At 37.9% G+C, this 21,465-nt stretch overlaps 2 protein-coding genes across 13 annotated transcripts in view; both read left to right on the top strand.

Moving 5' to 3' along the window:
• Nucleotides 1-21,465, top strand: part of NRG1 (neuregulin 1) — a 218,988-nt gene that overhangs the window by 76,516 nt on the left and 121,007 nt on the right. For 5 of the 12 annotated variants that reach the window (XM_005606337.4, XM_070253504.1, XM_070253499.1 and 2 more), the window contains exon 1: nucleotides 18,445-19,286. The exons of the other annotated variants lie outside the window; for them this stretch is intronic. In XM_005606337.4, coding sequence (XP_005606394.1) covers nucleotides 18,620-19,286 — 667 coding nt within the window. In that variant the 5' untranslated portion in view covers nucleotides 18,445-18,619. Of the gene's footprint in view, nucleotides 1-18,444; nucleotides 19,287-21,465 lie in introns of those variants that run through there. 12 annotated transcript variants of the gene reach the window in all.
• LOC138921118 (uncharacterized) lies at nucleotides 18,118-18,306 on the top strand. Its single transcript, XM_070253507.1, has one exon. The coding sequence runs from the start codon at nucleotides 18,118-18,120 to the stop codon at nucleotides 18,304-18,306; it is 189 nt and encodes a 62-aa protein (XP_070109608.1).

Raw genomic sequence — 21,465 nt, 5'->3', positions numbered from 1 at the left:
TGGTTATTTGTAATTCTCAGTCTACAAAGCTCTAAGAAGGAAGTTGCTGCATTTTTTCCAAAAAAAAAAAAAAGCTGTAAAATCTAACGTGTTCCAAACCTCTGATGAAATGTACTAGAGGAACCCGTCTTGTCAGACAAGATATTTTTATGATAAAATGTGATGTGAAGGGAATATAAAGAGAAATAGCCTTACATATATCTGAGAGAAAATTATTTAAACAGGCCATAGTACGTTTTTTATAATTTTGTACATTTCCCTTTAATTGAGCCAGGTGGGCTTTTTCTGTCCTCATAGCAGCTTCCTAATTTCATGTCTCTAATGCTCCAAAGCAGACGTGCATCTTTGTTCAGACTTTCCTCAAGTTATCTGTGAAAAGGGAAGCCATACAAAGAGTCCCTTGGGTATGTTTTAGGATGAACAGATTACTGGGGCAGGAGAATTACCTTGTATGTGCAAATGAGACTGTGTGTGAAAGCAAGATAAGCTTTAGGAAGGAAATAGGTGACTCAAGGGCACATAAGAGGTTTATCAGAACCTTTAAAAACATTTTTATATTGCAGGTAAAGAGGACAGAGATTTAACAGCGTTTAGCTTAGTGAACAAATAAATGAAAATAAAACATAATATCCACTACATGTGTACACACAGAAACAAGTATTATAGTAAAATTTTCTGCTTGTTTTTTACAGTTTCTACAACATTGGCTGTGACCTTTTGGGTAAAAAGTGCGTAGAGGAGTGAGTCTAACAGAGCTTCTGGTGGCCAGGGTCTTCATGAAGCACAGAGTCAGCTATGGTCTCCATAATTTTCAAAAGATCATAACTATCCCCCTCATTTTTAAAGAGAAGTTCAGATCTGGATGTATTTTATTGAATGATGCTCTGAAATTATGAAAAATTGTTTTTGTCCAATCAAGGCATAAAAGCAAACTCTTGGTCATTTCATTGTTATAACTAGATGTGAGGTTATCTTCCCTCTCCCCAAATACACTCTTGGTGGTCCCATAGCTCTTGCTTCAAACAACAAGCTTGTCACTTATCATCTACACGGGTGAGCACATCAGTTCCCAAAACAGAGTGTAGGCTCTTGAAGGAAGGACTTTTGGTTGATTTGTGTTTTCATTCCCATAGCATATCACTATGCTGGGTCCCAGGAAGAATTTATTAAATGGATATAAACATTAACAGTGAGGTGATTTTTTGTTTTTGGTTAGATGATCATCATTTTTTAAAGCTGTACACATATGTAATTATAGGAAAACTGCCTAAACCTTAAATCGTGAAAAAAGATATTTAAATATTTTAAAATCAAAGTTTAAAAAAGCAACGTTGGCTTAAATAATATTTATTGGAGAACTTTTAACATTTTGAGAAGTATTTCGCACTCTGTTGCTTCTATTTTAAATTTATTTCTGGCTTTTATATATGGAAACTTTCTTCATTTTATGATAAAACTTGTTTACATGGTGATTTATAAGACTGTTTCACTTTAGATACGATTATTGCAAATTATCTGAAAATCTACATAGTAACTGGTTGGTCGCTGTTCCTCCCTGTGGTGCTGAAGAGTCACTTGTCTGGGAGTAAGGGAATGCCACCATAGCATTAATAAGGTCGATTTTTCTTTTATTATCAATAATAATAATGTAATAATAATGTCTTTTAATGAGCACTGACCATGTGTCACATACTTTCATCTGAGAATAGATATTATTAGTCCCATTATATAGATGAGGACACTGAGAAGTTCAGACACTTCAGTCAAGGTTATATAACAGGTGGTGGCAGAAGCTGGGTTTCACTCCAGCCTCCCTGACTCCATATGCTATTCTTTTCACCCACTGACGGTAGAGGTAGAAGGTGAAAGAACAATCCTCAGAGGGCTTCTCTTGTGACCCCTGTCTTATTACTCTAGAAAGCATGTGATTATTGCAGCTACTTTTAAAAATGGTCTTTTTCCCTAAAGCAATTACTTGGACCAAATCAGTTTTATGAATCAAGGTTCTTGAGCAAGGTACAGAAATATATACACACCTTGATTATGAAAAAAGGCATTAAAACTAGAAAGTTTTAGGTAACAAATTATATTTGTTTGGTACTTGGATAATTTAGAAAGAATACCATGAACGTCTTCCCCTCCACTGTCTAGTACACACACACTTGGGATGGAGGGAGAATGATGAGCATGTTATGGTAGATAAAAGGTATGTGCATTAAGTATCTGAAACTCAAGTTATTCAAAGGAAAGAATAAATATAATATGTGATACGTAGCCTCAATTAGTTTATCCTTGATTTTCTCGGTAAGTTGCAGATCAATTTTGAGATGCAGAATAAAAACCATAGTTTTTGTTTAAATGGCAGATTGATATGGAATTCAGATTTAAATTTTGTTTAAATTTCAGATGGATAGAACCATAGCTTTTTGTTTAAATTTCAGGTTGATACCACCATCAAATTCCTACTATAGCCTAGTCTGTTTTGGTGGATGTGTTATTTTGATGGTTACTGAGAATGGAAATAGATGGATTATGTTTTTCTGCCTCTCAGTGTCCAGTACTTCCAAAGGCCTCTTGTGTAGGCATGGTCTCTTCTGGAACTGAATCTACATTTTTCTTCTCTCACTAGTCAGGTTAATTAATTATTAATTAATTTAACAATCCCTACAGTAAATTTTCTTTTTTTGGGTTTAGTTTGGCTTATTTTGTTAGTTTTTAGTTTTTTGGTTTTTTTCCTAGGCAAGATGGCATTCTCAGCCCCTGCTGCTGTTAACATTTAAAGCATGCAACCTTTGGTGGCACTGTGGTGTAAATTCCAAGTGACTGACTATGATTAAACATAAAATGAAAGTTGAATGGCAGTATCTCAAAATCTACTTAAAGCCATGACAGGTATCTGTCTGTAGCAATATATCAATTTTGAACACATGAAGAATAAGAAATTGTGGCTTTTTAGTGGCCAGATTTCTTTTTCTTTGAAGTCAAAGGGGAAAAATACCAATTTGTCCTGGATCACTGAAACAGTGATATGGATTTCTAAAACATAAAACTACACAATTAATTATACCTGAACCTGAAATCTGATACTGTGCACAATACCTACTCTATACAAGTTATAATTTTCTCAATTGTATATAGATACTATAGTAACATAAAGAAAAGAATATATAACTGTAATTAAAAAGCAAGCACTCAAGAAAGATCAGACACAAAGAATTAATTGGGATTGCAACTCTTCTTTCTGCATTCACTGCGGCTGCTTGGTGATCTGCATTGTGCTTCATCGGTGAGCCTAGAACTCCCTCCAACCCCCAAGGCTCTTCTTTAACATTTGTTATTACTTAGCTCTTTTATTTGGCAGCGATCCCTTCTATCTCATCTTCTAATGCACTGGCAAGGTTCCTATTGCCAATAGCTTAGAGCCTGCCACTGCTAGGGTAAGCAGCATGGTCGAACTTTCTAGCCTCCGCATCCTTATAAATAATGCATCTGGTTTCCTGTAACTACATGAACCCTTAGACTTTGGTAGGCATGTCTTTGTTAGGGTAGAAGATTTGGGAGATGAACAGGCATTTATTATCACTGGTTAGAACCTGACTTCATCATATATGCATTAATTGCTGGGTTAATGCTAATGGAATGCTTATGATATTTATAGTAGACATAAACAAGATATATAAAAAGAATATCTGTGCTGACTAAACTGCACGCTTAATTCAACATGGAAAGTGCTCATAATGTTATTCTAGGGCCTTTTGAAATCCTATTGCCCATAATTAGATCTAATTTGCCCTTCATTTTTAAAACTTCTTTTTGTTTGCACAGAATTCATTGATTTTTTGGGGGGGTGTGTGCCGTGTCCTTGAGAACAAAAACAAGATATTGGCTAAAGATAATACCTAATGCTCCAGGTAGCTTGATAGTATAACACATTATTGGGCTCGAAATGAAGAAGGAAAGTGCTGTGTTAATAAGTTAATAGCAAAGTAAGTAATGTATATCATACTTTTAATTTACATAGTGGTTATAAACTTATGAAATAAAAAAATAATTTTTGAGGGGCCAGCCCAGTGGCATAGCGGTTAAGTGTGCATGTTCCACTTTGGCAGCCCGGGGTGCACCAGTTCGGATCCCAGGTGTGGGCATGGCAGTGCTTGGCAAGCCATGCTGTGGTAGGCATCCTGCATATAAAATAGAGGAAGATGGGCAAGGATGTTAGCTCAGGGCCAGTCTTCCTCAGCAAAAAGAGGAGGATTGGCAGCAGGTGTTAGCTCAGGGCTAATCTTCCTCAAAAAAAAAATAATTTTTGAGCATCAGAGACATTAGTATTTGAATATGAGAAACCAATTTTTAAAAATGAAAATCGTTTTAGCAATGTCCTTTAAAATGTACCTTCAGATAGTGTTAATATAAAATAAGAAAGTTCCAGCCCAGTATACATTCTTTTCTTCATTGGACATGCCATTATTGGACATTAACAGAATGACAGTGTTCAACATTAAAATTATGTTGTAAACATAAAAAATTCAAATTGGTTTAGATGTTGAATGAGAAGCAGGTTGCTCTAGAGCCTTGCATATTTTCATCAGAATTTATTGAAAGAAGGAAAAATAATATTTCTAACTTGATAAAGGACATTAATCCTGATCACTTTATTCTTGATTTCTTTAATTACCAACAGTTTATATCTGAACAGCTCATATGTTTACGAAGATGATAGCTTATTACTTTACTAGTGAAACTCATTTGGTCATCTTTAGCCTTTGCCATGTCAGTGATTTTGCAGAGGCTAGGTAGTTATGAGAACTAACCTTAGTCAAAATATTTAATACTTATTTCTTTGAAGCATGTTGAACTTTCTTATTGATTAAATCAGTTTCTACAACCAACTTTTAAATCAGATCATTAGATCTATATCTGTATGTGTGTAATATAATTATTTTTCTTTGATTTTGACTATAGTTTTTTTTTTTTATTTTGACATATCAGAATTTCTGTGAAGTTCAAACATTTCCTTAACAGTTCAGGAAATTTTGCTTAACTATACTTTAAAACTGTGCATTGGCATCACTAGTAAATAAGAAATATTCAATTCACCAAAAAGATAAAAATAAAAATTATTAATATTTTATTTTATTTCTTTATTTTAAGCCACCCACCAAAAACAATTAAGCCAATAACTTTTTAAAGAGCTTAAAAAAAAAATCAACCTACCATCAAATTCCTCCTGTAGCCTAGTCTGTTTTGGTGGATGTGTTGTTTTGATAGTTACTGAGGATGGAAAGGGATGGATTATGTTTTCCTGCCTCTCACTGTCCAGTATTTCCAAAGGCCTCTTGCCTAGGTATAGTCCCTTCTGGCATTGAATCTCTGCATTCTTCTTCTATCATTAGTCAAAACAAAACATTATCAGAAGAAAACGTTTTCATGACTAGAACCTGAGTGAAGGAAAATCTCAGCTACTTAGATATGCATATACAATAAACAGTGTTTCCTGACAGGCTCTTTTTTTTTTTTCTTTTATACCGCTCCACAATGTGTCTACCACACAAGTAGAATTTATCATAAGACTATGGACTCTCACTTCTGAAGTCTTTGCGTTTGCGCCATGCTAGGATTAGGAAAACTAAGTCCTCCGGTAGAATATAACGCTATGGAAGCAGGAGCTGTTGCAGTGGCTACCTCTTTATCTCTCAGTCTTGTGTAGGGCCTGGCACATATTAGGCACTTACTGAATAATTACTGAATGAATGAATAAAGTTATCAAAGGCAGCAGGGACAAGATCAACCTAGACTGTATCTGGAAAAACTGAGAAAAGGCACATATTTTAAAAAATATATGAGAAATCCATAACAAATTAATTAAAGACCAAGCCTTCCCTTTTCACTTTGATATGAATAATTTTTAATTTGCTGTAATTGCACAATATTTTCACATACTGATTTAACTTCTTAAAATAATTGAAAGAGAAGTTAAATTTTTCTGCTGAATTCTGGGTTTATGGCATTTATTCTCCCCTCATCCTGTTCATATTAGAAGAAATATGCAACAAAAGGGCATCACGCTGTTCAGGATGTTAAAGTTTTTTGATTTGTGGACTTACTGGCAACATCATTTAAATGGGTTGGTCTCACCATGGCCAGAGTTAAGTCACATGGCATAATTAAGCGGAGCACCTAACGTTGTAAATTAAATTCTGATGTTGAAAAAGGTGCACTGGTCTGAGAAGTAAATCTGTCCAAAGTGGAAATTGTGATAAATATGTGCACGTATACATTCTCATTATCACACTTGTTCTTGTTCTGTTCTCTTCCTCCTCTCTCCCACTTCAGTCTTGTTTGGGTCCATGTCATGTAGACTTCAACATAAAAATTATTTCTTATGTTATCGATGATCTTTTTTTTTTTTAAGTCTTCTTCCTTTGGTACAGTTTCAAAATATAATTCTCAGGAGGAGAAAGAAGGATCCTGATAGTGAGGATTATAAATAAGAGAGGACTGATTTATGTACTGCTCGCCACAATGTCTGACCTGCTTCTGTTTTTCACGGTCAGCCTTCTCTTCTTTTTTCCAAAGTGACTCAGATCTTACCCCTCTCAAAGTTTGAATCATGCCTTCACTCAGCAGATAACCTCACTTGCTACTTCAGAGAAGAGAGTGGCTGTAGGATGGAACTTCTTTTACCTTCCTGCCACCAAATCTGTAAGCCCCAGCACAGCACCTAGGACATAAGTAACCACCTAGTAAACACTTTTCAGATGGGTGGGTGGATGGATAGCTAGATAAATTAACATATATCTTGGGTCTTTAGAAATGGTAGCTATTTTTATTGTGTGAAATACAGTGACCTTAAAATCTGAAATCTACTGCTTTTGAGAATCAGGTCATCCTGAGGTTTTCCATCTTTTACCTGCCAGACTGTGAAAAGAAGTTAGTTTAAATGCTGAACAGCAGATTTCCTAATCAGTGGCTATATGTTGGCTGAATTACAGTAATATCATTTCATTTGGGGTTGGACAACTCAAGCATTTATCCCTGATTTTTTGACAGCATACATATCACTAAAATCGTTATTTTGGGACCCTTTCAACAAATTTTTTTCCAGCCATAGGTTACCTTAAAACTGTCTGTCTCCAGGAGTACAGTTAGCTCTGAGCCTGAGATACCTAAAAATGTTTAACCGTTTCATTGCAGTTTTATTATTATTTTTTTTTTAGTTTTCAGAGATCTCTCTCTGGTATTCTTTTGTATCGTTACATGCTTAGGTACCTTGGAAAGCTGCTTAAGTAGAAATACTTATCTCATTAGATTCTTTGGTTAACAATAAGTTAGCTGTGTATATACTCATCTAAAACTTTTTCCTTGGAGCCTTGTTGTGGGTTAAATGGAAGAATGAGGGGATCCACTTGTACATATCTTTTAGATGCCTTTGATAGCCAGCGATGGTAGACTACAGTAGTAAACACTTGGAAGAGCATGCTAGAAGAAAAGATTGAGCTAAGTCCAGGTCTTTAACCTGGGGTTAAGGAGACTTAGCCTGAGGATGGGTTATTTGTCTGACCTCTGGTGACAGAGTCGTGGCAAAGCCTCAGGGACGAACTTTTGAGAAACATTTCAGAAGATTTATGTTTCATTTGAGAAGCCTATGTAAAAGCCTTTTGAACCATTTAAGATAAGCCTTTCCTTCTTATGGGAGGAATGTGGGGGCAGAAAGAAGCATATGGCTGAAACCCTCTGCAGTGCAGTGATATGTAAAAGAAGTACTTTTCCTGCTAGGTTAAATTGCTCTGCATGCGTCTGGCTGTCAGTGACATGATTTAGTTAAATACAGATGCTTTTAAAGGGGCTTTGTACTACTGCATCATAAATATTTAATAGTTTTATAAAATGTCTGTATGCATAACTGGGTGAGAAATATAGCAGTGGAGAAGCACAAGCTCCACATCGGAGCCTTCGGCCTTGTAGTTTCTACTGACCAGTTGACCATTGAAAAAGATATGTTTAGAATGGGAGCATCATTAACAATAAAAGGATTCTTTTTTTTCCCCAACAGAATGAAGCTTACTGTCTAACCCTTCTAATTTTGTCAGTAGAGTGAACTTTACAATTTCCCTGTTCACATTATTCATAGATGTTCAATTCTCTAGGGGTTGAAGTCTAGCATTAAGAAAAATCCCTTCTCAATAAATAAATGGTATGGGGGAGGGGTCAGGAAAAGCCTTAGATTTTCTGCAGCAAACTTGTCACATAAAGATACTTCGTTGCCATTAGATAAAGGTTCAAATTATATGAATCTTCTATTCTTGATATAATTTTTAAATTTATTTTAGACTCAATTCCTGAAACTGAGAGTGGCAGGGGATGGTGAGTATGGAAGAGCATGCAGTTGAGGAAGGACAGTAACCAAGTGCAGATTATTGAGTGTGGAACTGGTAGATTATTTTGTTTGTCTGGCATACGCTAAGGAGTATTTATAATAAAAATTACTTAATATACTTATAGTATATTAAGATGGGTTCTCTGTCATATATGGTGGCCAGAAGCAGCCAGGAAAACATTTTTTAGGATGTTTTTTCTAGCATTTTATTATGGAATTTTCAAACATACAGAAAAGTTGAGAATGTTTCATGTGTGCTTGAGAAGAATGTGTTTTCTGCTGCTTTTGGATGGAATGTTCTGTTGAATGAGTTGTGCAGTAAACAACGTATGCCCGCTATCTGGATTTTACAGTTAACATTTTGCTCTATTTGCCTTACCAAATATCTACCCATTTATCTATCCATCAACTCTTCTTATTTTTGATGCAATTTCAAGTAAGCTGCATGCATGAGTGCATTTTACCCCCAAATATCCCAGTATGTATGATATATATATTTTATTACGTTCTTGAAAAGAAGATACAGGTGATGGATTATGACAAAAAATAGAATATAGCTTTCTCTGGAATGAGTCATCATATTTGAACTGGAATCTTCCAGTTATCATATTCAGAGTATAACTCAGTCATCAGTGACCTTCTTTTTCCAGTTCCTGACAATCACTCCTTCCTCTCTCCCAGTCTTCTAACTCTCCAAATTAAAAGAGGACATAACCCTGGGTCATCAATTCTCATATATTGCCAATTCTTGGTACCGTATGTGTTTGACCCATTGCAATAATGTTAGGCTTATCCCTACTTTGAGGTGACAGACTTCTTTCCTGAAGATAGACTCCCTCCCATCCATTAGAGTCTCTTTATTCTGTACCTTCTCATGTAAGTGTCAAGCTCCTTGTATTGTTTCAATTGTTTGATTAATATCTTAACTCTAACCTGTTCTCAGTGCAAGTTATTGGTCTCCGACAGCCCACATTGTGTGTCCCCGTAGTGTGATGAAATGCTGTTGAATACCTGAGTCTAAATATGAATATTTGTCTCTGAATAACTTCCAGAAAGAGCGCCTGAATATTCAGTAGAGTTATGACCAAAAGTAGTCATGGGAGCGTTAAATGGAATAAACTTTCCACTAGCAATGTCGCAGTGAAAGGTAGAAGTGAGATATTTCTATAGAGATAATTTATGGCAGTAGTGGTAGAAGATCTAAACCATCCCCTCTGCTGTTCCTTTATATCTACCGTAGCAGCAGGTAACTGCAGAGCTGTCCTTTGTAGAAGTGAGTTGAAAGGGGAGGAGCAATAGACCTGAATTCTGGTCTTGACTCTGAAATTGATTTTGGTGTGACTCCAGGCAGATTATTTTTACCTCCTGGGACTTTTTTCCTTCTTGTATAAAATAAAATTCATGGATAAGGCTTGTTTCATTGACATTCAGTCAATGAAAAATTTAAACCTAATTACTCTTGAGATTACACTTCATCTTTGCATTAAGCCTAAATCCTTTCACTCCAAAAATGTCTGAAATAGCAAGAAAAGAAAAGAAACAAGTCATTCTTAAACAAATCTGACTCTAGCAACATATTGTGTGATTTATGATAGAAAATTTTGAATTGGAGGTCAAATCATAAGATATTTTTATCCTATGACTTTCAAATTCATATTTTTAAAGTAATAAAAATTGTAACAATGCAGAAAAAGCTTCCACCCCTTGGACTGAGAGGCAGCGGAAAAATATCAGGCTGGCATTTGGTTTTAAATGGGATCCTTCCACTTCTATGAGCATCATAAGGCTTATGACCTTACAACAGTACTGCCAGCTAGGTGGCTCACTCGGAATGCCAAATCGGTTCTGGAAACTGCATATATTTTTATTCCTCCTTTTTTTTTTTTCCTTTGGTGCAACTTTATATTTTCATTTTGATCAGCAACAAGGAGAGAGAACTGTGCAGACTCTAAAGAAAATGTATATTGTAAGATGTTTCCTTTGGCTGAAGTCTTCTCAGATTTACAAATTTGGACTATATTTAAAAGTAGAACACTTGAGATAATTCCTTTCCCCAAGCTGCCTTTATTCCTGTTAAATTGTGGGGATTTATTTTATACATGGCTTTATATGATTTTCAGAGTCTCTTGAGTAGATAAGTAATTCATAATTGCGTTCGCACGTGGACTGTTTCATGCTCAACAGTTTCGATCTGAAGCAGAAGATTTAAAAATCAAATTAACAAATTTCTAGAGCATTTGCAAAAGTGATATGCTGTGCTATACACCACATTTCTGGATTGATTTGAGGACCAGCTTATAGAGTAGCTGACTTGCAACTTTAGTAGAAACAAATAGCTAGTGTCTAAGTATAAATCAAGTTCAGTTACTTCCGTCTTTGAAAGTTTACCGAATTTGTATTAAAATGGCATTGATTATCAGAGGTATTTCTTTGTTAGATTTAATTTCTCTTAGTGCTCCAAAGTGCAGCCTTTATTATTTCCTTTAAATAAGATTATACATGTCCGTGTGCATAAAAATGCAGGTTATCCCTTGTAAATTTTGTGACATTTGCCATGAGACTTGAGGATGAAACAAATTCTTAGTCTGCTGCTGTGTGCTGTGAACTTATATTAGTGAACATTAATGAAAGAGAGCAAAAGTATTTGTTTAAGGTCATGAAGACAACACATATTGCTCTGGTAAACATTATGAATGACCATCTATCCATATAACATCAGAGTACTCACTATGAAGATAATTTTCTGTTTGGTTTTTCATCTTTCCAACATACATACACACGCGGAGTAATTTAACATTATTTGCATTTATTCACAGAAGTAAAACTCTGTCTGGAGTAGCTGTGTCTTTAAGATGTTTTCCCCTAGTTTCTTCATCCCTCTTTAGTAGAGTTTCCATATTGATGCATTCATTCAACGATACTTACTACATGCCTTCTGTGTACCAGGCATGTTCTAGGTAGCAGGGATATAGCGATCGAAGCAGGCATATGTGCTTGCCCTTATGGAACTTACATTCTGGTAGTGAGTTTATGACATATTTCATAACAAAGCACACTGTGTAGAAAATACAGATAATTCAGAATAACTGCCACTTCCCTCCATCCTTTGCTCATACTTCTAGTATACTGTAAATAGGGGAATGGGATGGAGTCAGACAAAGAAATAATATTTTAAGCACATAAAATGAGATAGAGTTATGAGCCTTTGCTCATTTTCTCATAAAACTTCTTTTGAATTGAAACTCTTAGTGACGTATCAATCTACTATATCTTTATTTATGCTGTTGAGTTCCTTAGGGTGCAGTATTCCATCATCAACATCAATTCAGGGTTCATAGTTAAGTAATAATTGTCGGGGGCTCAAGGCCACATGACCTCCTGAGATTTTGTAGAAGAAAGGGCAACCTATACATAACAGAGTCTCATTATTTTAGTGCAGTCCACTAGTAAAATTGGTCGTATATAACATTTTCTTTTAAAAAGTAAATATTGGAGAAGCTGAAACCATGGTGATATCAGAGTAAGGTTTTCTCTTATTGAGTTGGAATTCACATAACATAAAATTAACCATTTTAATTTGAACAACTCATTGGCATTTATCACAATGTTGTGCAACCACCATCTCCATTTAGTTCCAAAACATGTCCAGTGTAATTTGAAAAGTGACTTGTAAAATTAAAAATAAAATAAGCTGTGTGTTTGCATAAAACTAAGGATTTCACTGATGTGGAGTGATAATAGGTCCTCTCAAAGTAAACTCATTGTAACTATCACATTTAATGAAAATCTTTCTGTATAAAATTCTCACATCATCATCTTTCAGATCATTTACTACATTTTGAGTTACAAAGGATCAAAACTCCTAAAGAACAAAACGTGCCAGAGTAAATTGATCATCTTGTTGCAAGATGAGAACACAGACCCACAGTCAGTATCAAACATTTGATACAGCATCTCACAAAGTAATTTGTGCAATTAAGTTAAATTGTCTTCTCTGAGAAAATTTTCACTGGGTAAGAACAAAGTATAATTAGAGTCTTGACTCATCCTCAAAATGGGGAGAAAACACCTGTCCAGTAAAGTGAAATCTGTTTAATGCATGAATAATGTAGAACATCAAACAGCACCTGGATTTGGTTTGCCCTCAGAGAACTTTTCTGTTTAGTTGAAGAGAGAGGATTTAAAGGAAAAACAGTTAAATTTTGGTTTGTTCCAACTTTGCATCCACTGACAGGATCCGTGGTGGTGAGGGTAAGGACAGTTGGGGTAACAGAGTTTCACTAGAGCAAGATAAATTGGTAAAAGGCATATTTGGAAACAATCCAAAAAATCTGATAAAAATATATCTGAACTGGACATTAAAAGATTTGAAAAAACAGAGGGTATTTTGGATAGATGGATGGATATGAAAAAAGTTTGCCAGTTTATTAGAGGTTCTATAATCTGTGCAACTCAATCTCAATTAAAAATAAAACCAAACAAAATGTGTGTATTGAATGGATAGCCCAGCTGTAGGTTTGGGATAGCCAGATACTGATAGACCTGGCCTTCAAAGAAATTGTATTATCTTCAGTCCCATATACAATATTACATTATATTATACTATATTATATTATTTAATATAATTAAATAATAACGACGGCTGTGAAGATGTTCCCCAATAATGATACAGTTAAGAAATGCTGGCTCTGTGACTTGGAAACGTGGAAAGGCTCTGTGGAGGAGCTGAGACTCAAGCTGGGGGGTGATTTTCAGATGGGTAGGAAGAGGCTAACAGATCCATTTGAGTACTTTATCTTCTCAAAGGAAGCAGCAAGTTTTTAAGGTTACCTTTAGGCTCTGAAGCTTTCTTGTGAAAATCATGATTTCATAATTCATTAGCAGATAAATCATTACAATTTATACATAGTCATCTCCAAGGATTGTAATCCAAAAATGAAATTACTGCTCTTATCGTGGTATTAGATACCACGAAGTAAATTGTACTTTTTTAGCCATAAAACTTTAGGAACAAGGATAACCTTTTCCCAGGGTAAACATTTTTAGAGTGAAATAGCCAAAATACAGAAAAAAATGTAAAAGAGAAAAATAAGTTTGGATAATATGATCAAAAGCAAAATGGCACTTACCATCCTCTTTCATCTGCTGGAGCTATGCTAAATACTTCTGATAATAAAATAAATAAAATTAATGCAGAACCAAATAGCCTAGCTTGAATTGAAATAGCAGACGAATTTGAGTATTTTTTATTTGATGATATAATAGGATTTTTTTCTTCATTGAACCTGGCTTAGAAAGAAGCTGGAATGTTATGAAAGTGGATCAGACATACAAGTGTATTTTGACTTTGTTCTGCCAAATCCCATTCTATATTACCATGTCTCCTTTTGACCCAGGTTGACTTACTGACATTTACTTCCTTACCTTCTTTGGAGGATTAATTGTGATTTTAAATTCTTTGTCACTCTCTCCATCAAGATTTATTCCCCCTGTCCTTGAATCTCAGCTGGCACTGTGACTGCTTAACCAATAGGATGCAGTGGAAATAACCTGTGCGGCTTCCAGATCCAGGCTTGAGGAGGACTGGCAGCTTGTGCTTCCTCCCCCTTGGGATGCTTCCTCTCAGAAGCCAGCTGCCATGCTATGAGAAGCCCAGGCCACATGGAAAAACCACATGTTGGCCTACCATCCAGCAGTTCCAGATGAGCTCCCAGCTGACCTCTGGCATCAGCTGCCAGTCATGTGTATGAGCCATCTTAACTGTTTCAGCCCGGTTGCATCTCCAGCTGGTTGCAGCTGCAGCTGACATCAAAGGGAGCAGAAGAACCACTCAGCTGAACCCAGTAAACCTGCAGACTAGTGAGCTATGACACCATGGTGGTTGTTTTGAGCTATTTCAGGGCAGTTGGTTTCACAGCAATCCATAACTGAAATAGCTTTCCAAAGAAAATCCTGGAACTGAGTCTGTGGAAGGGCTCATTAAATTTAAACTATAGATAGAAATACTTGAACAGCCTATGCTTAATCCTTATAAATTTGAAAATCACCAGGCAAAATTTTAGAAGGCTTTTTTGGAAACTAGGCTCCTTTAAGCTTGTTTACCAGCTACATTAAGGTAATAATGCCTATTTCATTGTTTCACCTTCTGGTTCACTTATTCACCCATTGAAGTGATAGATAAGTAATACATAATCAAATGCATTCTTTTAATTAAAAAAGAGAAGCAGTATTTTCCAGCAAAAATAGCATGAGTCAGACCTCCAGTCAAATCTTGGCCTGTCACTTTATAGCTGTGTTTCCGTGGCTAAGTTACCCAAGCTGCCTGAGTCTGTTTCTTTGTTTTCCAGATTCTGTGTACTGTACAGGATTAGTGAAGATCAGAAATAATGTATGTTAAGAATGTAGCAGAGTGCCTGGCGCAAAGGTGGAGCTCAATAAATCTAGCTTTTTTTGCAGGAAGGGGGTGGTAATGTGGTTTTAAAAATGCAGTAAAAAATTGTCTCGTTCATTTTTTTTAATTTTTATTTATTTATTTATTTTTTTAAGATTTTATTTTTTTCCTTTTTCTCCCCAAAGCCCCCTGGTACATAGTTGTATATTCTTCGTTGTGGGTCCTTCTAGTTGTGGCATGTGGGACGCTGCCTCAGCGTGGTTTGATGAGCAGTGCCATGTTCGTGCCCAGGATTCGAACCAAAGAAACACTGGGCCGCCTGCAGCGGAGCGCACAAACTTAACCACTCAGCCACGGGGCCAGCACCCTCTCATTCATTTTTTAACGGGATATGGAAATACGGTTGTTCCTGGGCTTTATCGGCGTGGATCCTAAAGGGTTAAAGCAATACATCTTTGCAGTTCGTCCTAGAAACAGGCATGTTTTATGCGACAGAAATTTTGATCCCTAATCCCATTCACACTACCCTTCCTCACTTCTTTATTGCCACAGAGGACTTGACAAAGGGATAAAGGCAACTTCTAGTCCCAAGGGTAGACCTAATGGAGAATTCCTTTCATTCTGTACCTTCTGTCCTCCTCCCTTTCCTCAATTGCATTCACCTTCCACTTTGGTGGGAAACAACTTTATAGGATGCTGGCTCTCTACACACTGATGTTAGCTCTAAGGCGCCCCAAGGTTCATGGAATACACCTCCAGGGCGGACACATGCACATCCCACAGCCTGAGCTGTGTAGTCCAGGGGCAGGAACGGTTGTGGCAGTCCACAGGATTCTGTCTCTGATGCTTTGGCCTTGTCTTTGTATAATACCTTGTTTTCCTTTGTAAGAAATCACTGGGCACTGCTCTCTGGACATGTGTCTCTAATGTGACAACTAGAGCAGTGCCCAGCGATTTCTTTGCCTGCTGAATATGTTTGCTCTTGAAACAATTAAGGTGAGATGAGTAGTTCTTATTGGTGGAGGTTAAGGACCACTTTTTAAACTATTGCTTACTGTTCTTGGTGTCTTCTCTTACCTGCCTGACTTGAGCCACCTGAGCCCCATTTTGGTCTTTGAAATTTAGATGACCTTGGCTGCAGATGAAATGCCAATGGATTATACTTGAGTATAATATTGGTTTGGGGCAGAATTGAGGAGTTACGTGCCACATACTTCAACTGGATGATCTCTAAAGGAATTATAAATTATCCTAGTTTAGCATAAACATTTACTTGCTTATATTGTTTTTGAATATTTACATGAATATTTATCATTAAAATCTTAATACCTTAGTTTGAATACTGTAAATGTTTTCATATAGATTTTCTATGATGTGAAATTTTATGTCCATTGCTAGAATCTTTCAGAAAGCTCTCACTGTTAAACCTAGAAAGTAGCCAGGAATTATTTTAAAATACTTGGTATATAAATACAGATCATATAGAGGTGAACTTATGGATAACTCATTTTTGCCCATGAGTTTGTCATAGTCATAATTATGATTATGCAACTGGTTCAGGCTTTTGTTGTTGTTGTTATTTATAATACTACAAACACATTTTAAGATTAACGCCCTTTAAATTATTTATAATTATGGACTAATTTCCTTTTGAAAGAAATGATAATATTCTTATCTCATGCCCACTTAAAGCTTAAAAATATTTCAAATCAGTGGAGATTGTACTATACAAAATATAATGTACTTAAAGCAGGTTTTCTCAGGACTTGAGCTCTAAATTTTATTGCTTCTGGGACTCATATGATGGTTACGTGTTATAGATTTAGAGAGAGCTTTAAGACTCCTATTGACATAGGTGACCGAAATGGTTCCTTGGAAACCATTCGGGTGTCCAGTCGCGGTAAACGTGGATTAAAGGTTACGATGCATATAGTGTGCGCTGACGTGTAACCAATGGGAGATTCAGGGGAGCGTGTGCTCTCTATTAAGGACAGTGCATTTCTTCCAGTATTTTAATGACTGCTGTTTTAAAAGGGGGAAAAAATCAACATTGAAACTATCTGTAAGGTAAAGCTACTGAAATCTAATCCAAAAGGCATGCTCTTATAGAAAACTCTTCTTAATACTCGCAGTGCGGTTATAGCTGAGGACATGTGGTATATATTACAGCGCCCAGGGAATTCAAGCCTCTGCAGTGTGGACTCACAGTGAAGGCTGATTTCAAAATGAAGTGCTAGCCTTTGCTCTCTTCATAGCTCTGTTACTTCCCAGGGTTTCTTATTAGCTTGACATTCGTCTAGGACTGCTGTGAGTGGGACAGGAAAATGGAAATTGAAAGAGGACCAGAGTGGGGACATATGAACCTCTCTGCCCTCCCGTAGCACGCGCTTCCTCCAGCATACACTCAGCATTTCACACTGGGCATTAGAAACTCTTACGCAATCATTGCAAAAAGGGTTGAAGGCAGAGCTGTCCATGGTTTGAAAGAAAGATTCAAACTGTTGGTTGAAAATCAGGTAATAACAGTCCTGTTGGTGAACAAAACTTATTAGAGGGCTGAGGAAGGAATGCTATCTCTCAGCAGCAGGCAGGAAGTAATTGCTGCTGAAAAGCTTACCTCTCTAGGGAGGAATCAGATATCAGACTTTGCCATGCCCCAGGTCCAACCCATAAGGTCCCACCTACATCCCCCGCCCCATCCCAGCTTTGTTAGATTGCTAGGATCGATCGCTGGCTTTTTCTGACCCAACAGTGGGTGCAGGAAAGAGAGCCAGCCAGACTGAAAGCAGACAAGGTGGGGGTGGAAGACTGGGGCCGCTTTTGCAGAGAGAAAAAGAGAAAGAGAAGAAAAAGGGTGGGGGCTATGGGGACCAAGCTTAACTGGTGCCTGGCTGCTTCTCTTTGATTTGATGGCCTTTATTCCTTCTAATTGGATAAAATAGGAAGTCACTGGCAGTCCTGTGTTGCTGGGTATACTGATTTTACTCAGACCAGCCAAGCAGCTCCAGAGTGCGGGTAGAGGGTGGGGGTTGGGAGAGGAGGGAGGAAAAAGCAAGAAAGAGAGAGAGAGAACGTCTTTGGATGAGGAGGGGAAAGAAAGAGAAAGAGACTACGAAGAAGGGAAGAGCCGCAGAGGGAGAAAGTGAATGAGCGCTCAAGAAGGACAAAGAGGAGTGGTTGCGGGGTGGGGGTGGAGGCAGGGCTGGGAGGGGAGTTACCGCCCCTCCTGGCCGCGCTCTTCCCTTCAGATCCCTCTGTGATGATACTGTTTGCAGTGATGCTCCGAGGGCAGGCACCTGCTGCTCTGTAATGATTCAGCCTCTTTCAGCCGTCGCGTTAACACAACAGGATGCTGTTGCTACTGTCGCTGCTGCCCCTCCTGCCGCCGCCGCTGCTGCCGCCGCCGCCACCACCGCTGATCCTGCTTTTGCTTTTACTTCTCCTGCATGACAGTTGTTTTCTCCATCTAAGCAGACACCAGCTTCAGATGCTCGAGGTGAGAAACATGCCTTTCAGTTTGGGCTACTGGTTTACTTAATTGACCAACCATCAGCTCCGTTTCTATTCTGACCGCTGTCCTCTTGACCAGCGGGGATGGTTTGGAGAAGCATTTAAAAGAACTACCAAAGTGGCCCAGAAACAGCAGTAAAGAATTACCATATACTTTTATTTGGTAGTTGCTAGAGGCTTTTTTTCCCTTCCTTTCTCCCAAACTCCTCTTGCTTTTGATAATGGCCTTGGACTTGGACGACTTATCGATTTCCCCCTGTAAGATGCTGTATCATTTGGTTGGGGGGGCCTCTGCATGGTAATGGACCGTGAGAGAGGCCAGGCCTTCTGGAGGTGAGCCGATGGAGATTTCTTCCCCAGACATGTCTGGGGCAACTGCTGAGAGGTGCTCCAGCCCCTCCACTCAGCTGAGTACAGACCCATCTCTTGATGGGCTTCCGGCAGCAGAAGACATGCCAGAGAGCCAGACTGAAGATGGGAGAAGCTCCGGACTCGTGGGCCTGGCAGTGCCCTGCTGTGTCTGCCTGGAAGCCGAGCGCCTGCGAGGTTGCCTCAACTCCGAGAAAATCTGCATTGTCCCCATTCTGGCTTGCCTCGTCAGCCTCTGCCTCTGCATTGCCGGCCTCAAGTGGGTATTTGTGGACAAGATATTTGAGTATGACTCTCCTACTCACCTTGACCCTGGGGGGTTAGGCCAGGACCCTATTATTTCTCTGGATCCAACTGCTGCCTCAGATGGGTGGGTATCCTCTGAGGCATACACTTCACCTGTCTCTAGGGCGCAATCTGAAACTGAGGTTCAAGTTACAGTGCAAGTTGACAATGCTGTTGTGTCCTCTGAACCCTCAGCGGTACCAACCCCGAAGAATCGTATTTTTGCCTTTTCTTTCCTGCCGTCCACTGCACCATCCTTTCCATCACCCACTCGGAACCCTGAGGTGAGAACACCCAAGTCAGCAACTCAGCCACAAACAACAGAAACTAATCTCCAAACTGCTCCTAAACTTTGTAAGTAGAGAGAGAGATAATGATAAATAGAGGAAAAGGGTGGGCTTGAGATCCTAAAAGGTGTTCTCCAGAGCATGTAGCTGTTTCCTTTTCTCCTTGTGTTTTAATTGCCTGGTTTTGTTTAAGAGTATCATGTGACTAGGATGCTGGGGTGGCGTCGAAGAGATGAGTAAAAAGATCTTGTAAACTCCTGGTATAAATCAGTGCTCTAGAAGAAGCTCACTCTAGCCAGATGGCTAAATCTGGGGTGGGGGACCCAAAACTTCACCATCTGTGAGTCATGCTTGAATTTCAGTTAAATTCAATTGATTTCTATTACTTCTTAAAATTAAAACATCAGACCATCCTTTGTTTTTGATATAAATTTGACTTCGACATAGCAATGAGTCTGATTTTGTGTCTTTCTTTTTCCCACGTAGACTTCCTCTCACCTCTCCCGACCTTTTGGCTACTCTCTGCCTCCTGACACTCCAAGCTGCCTGTTCTCTTTCTCCATCTCTTCTTCCTGTTCCCTTACCCACTTCTCCCCATGTTTGTATTTCAGTTGGTTCTTCCAAATATCGCATCCAGTCTAGACATTTACATTGCTCATCTCTCCCCGGCATCAGATTATTGCTGTCCTACCCAGATTGTAGTTTCAGTTTCTAAGCACTTATTAGAGGCAGCTTAATTTTGTTCAGAACACAGTATAATTCTGCATGAAAGGATTTCCCTGAATTAGTTTTGTCTTCTGTAATTAGATGTTTAAATAGCTTCTTTGGCAGTTATTAAAAAGTACAAAATACATTAGTAAGCTACGTCGTTTTTTTAACCTGTGTCATTTTCCCCATCAGATTGCAGCAGCCCAGTTTAATAAGCTGTGAGTGAAGAGGACCCACGCTCTTTAAACAAAACAGCACAATATGCTGCTGTTTGTATGGGGTCATTGCAATGCTTTGTAATCGAAAGTTGACACAGAGGAGACCATGACTAGTCAGATTGTTCTAAACGTCAGCATAGAAGGGAGGAGTTCTCTACAGCTCTTTTTTTTTTTTTAACATTTCTAATTTATTTTTGTTTCTCTATCTCCTATCCCTTTTACTACTGATGAATATTCCCTTAGTAGAAAAAGGTAGAAGATCAGAGAATTTGGTTCTTAATAACATGTGTAAAATCTCTTAGAGTTAAAGAAGAATTGATGGTAAGCATTCCGTGATGAAATACTCACCCCGTCTGCTTCCCTCTAGGTGGAAATGAAGAATAAAAAATATCTTTTCCAGACGTTATGTTCAGTATGAGGTGGAGCTGTGTGTTATAGAAACACAGAAAAACTTGATTTAGACTTGTGATTCAGGATCATTTCATACACACCAGTTTCAGCAGCAAAGGTTTAAAAAAAAAAAAAAGAGGTTAGTTTTTCAGGTGTAATTAGGGAAGAACCTCCTTGCTGCAGACACTGCTTTGTATCTTTATCAAATCCCCGAAGCGTCATTAAAGGTCTGACAGCCATCACTGCATTCACCGCCTCTTCCCACCTGGCAAAGTGACCGGGAAATAATACCCAGATGAAATGACAGGCTATAAAAAGCAAGTATAGATCCTGCAAAGGGAAGCAAAATTCACCATGCAGACAAGGTTACTTCTTTGTCTTTATCGTTTTCAACTTAAGTCTTTAATTAAAATGTGCCTGAATAGGTCTAGTTGTCCAGAAAAAGAAAGAAGACTCTTTGAAAAACTTCAACTAAATTCTATAATTCTGTCATCTGAGGAAAACGAGCAAACAAAGAAAGACCCAGTACATTTTCCTTATCTAGGACCGTGTCACAAAGTATGTTGTGATGTTTTAAGAAATCATTTTTTAAGGTCAATTCTGCTAAATGTTTGAATAGATTACATATTCCATATAGTTTCTTTCCTTTTCTTTTTCCAAGCCAGAGCATTGATTTTTCTGGCATTTGCATTGAGTGGAAAAGATTTACTGCTGCCTAAAAGCATCGCAGTGGCCAGTTCTGGCCAGATGCACAGCTGCAGTGTTCTCAAGTCCATTGGAGAGAAGCCTGGAAAAGCGGTCTGGGAAGTAGTGTTCTTCTGGAAAGTTAGGGGTCGACAGTTGGTTAACACGTTACGGCCTATAGGGTTTTCTGTGTGAGAAACTCTGTGTTAATTTTTTGATCTAGTGCATGATAACAACAAAAACACT

The sequence above is a fragment of the Equus caballus genome, chromosome 27 (assembly GCF_041296265.1).
Source record: "Equus caballus isolate H_3958 breed thoroughbred chromosome 27, TB-T2T, whole genome shotgun sequence".
In the NCBI taxonomy this organism is placed as follows: Eukaryota; Metazoa; Chordata; class Mammalia; order Perissodactyla; family Equidae; genus Equus; species Equus caballus.
The sequence above is the reverse complement of the archived record's forward strand: the minus strand, read 5'-3'. Positions and strand labels throughout refer to the sequence as shown.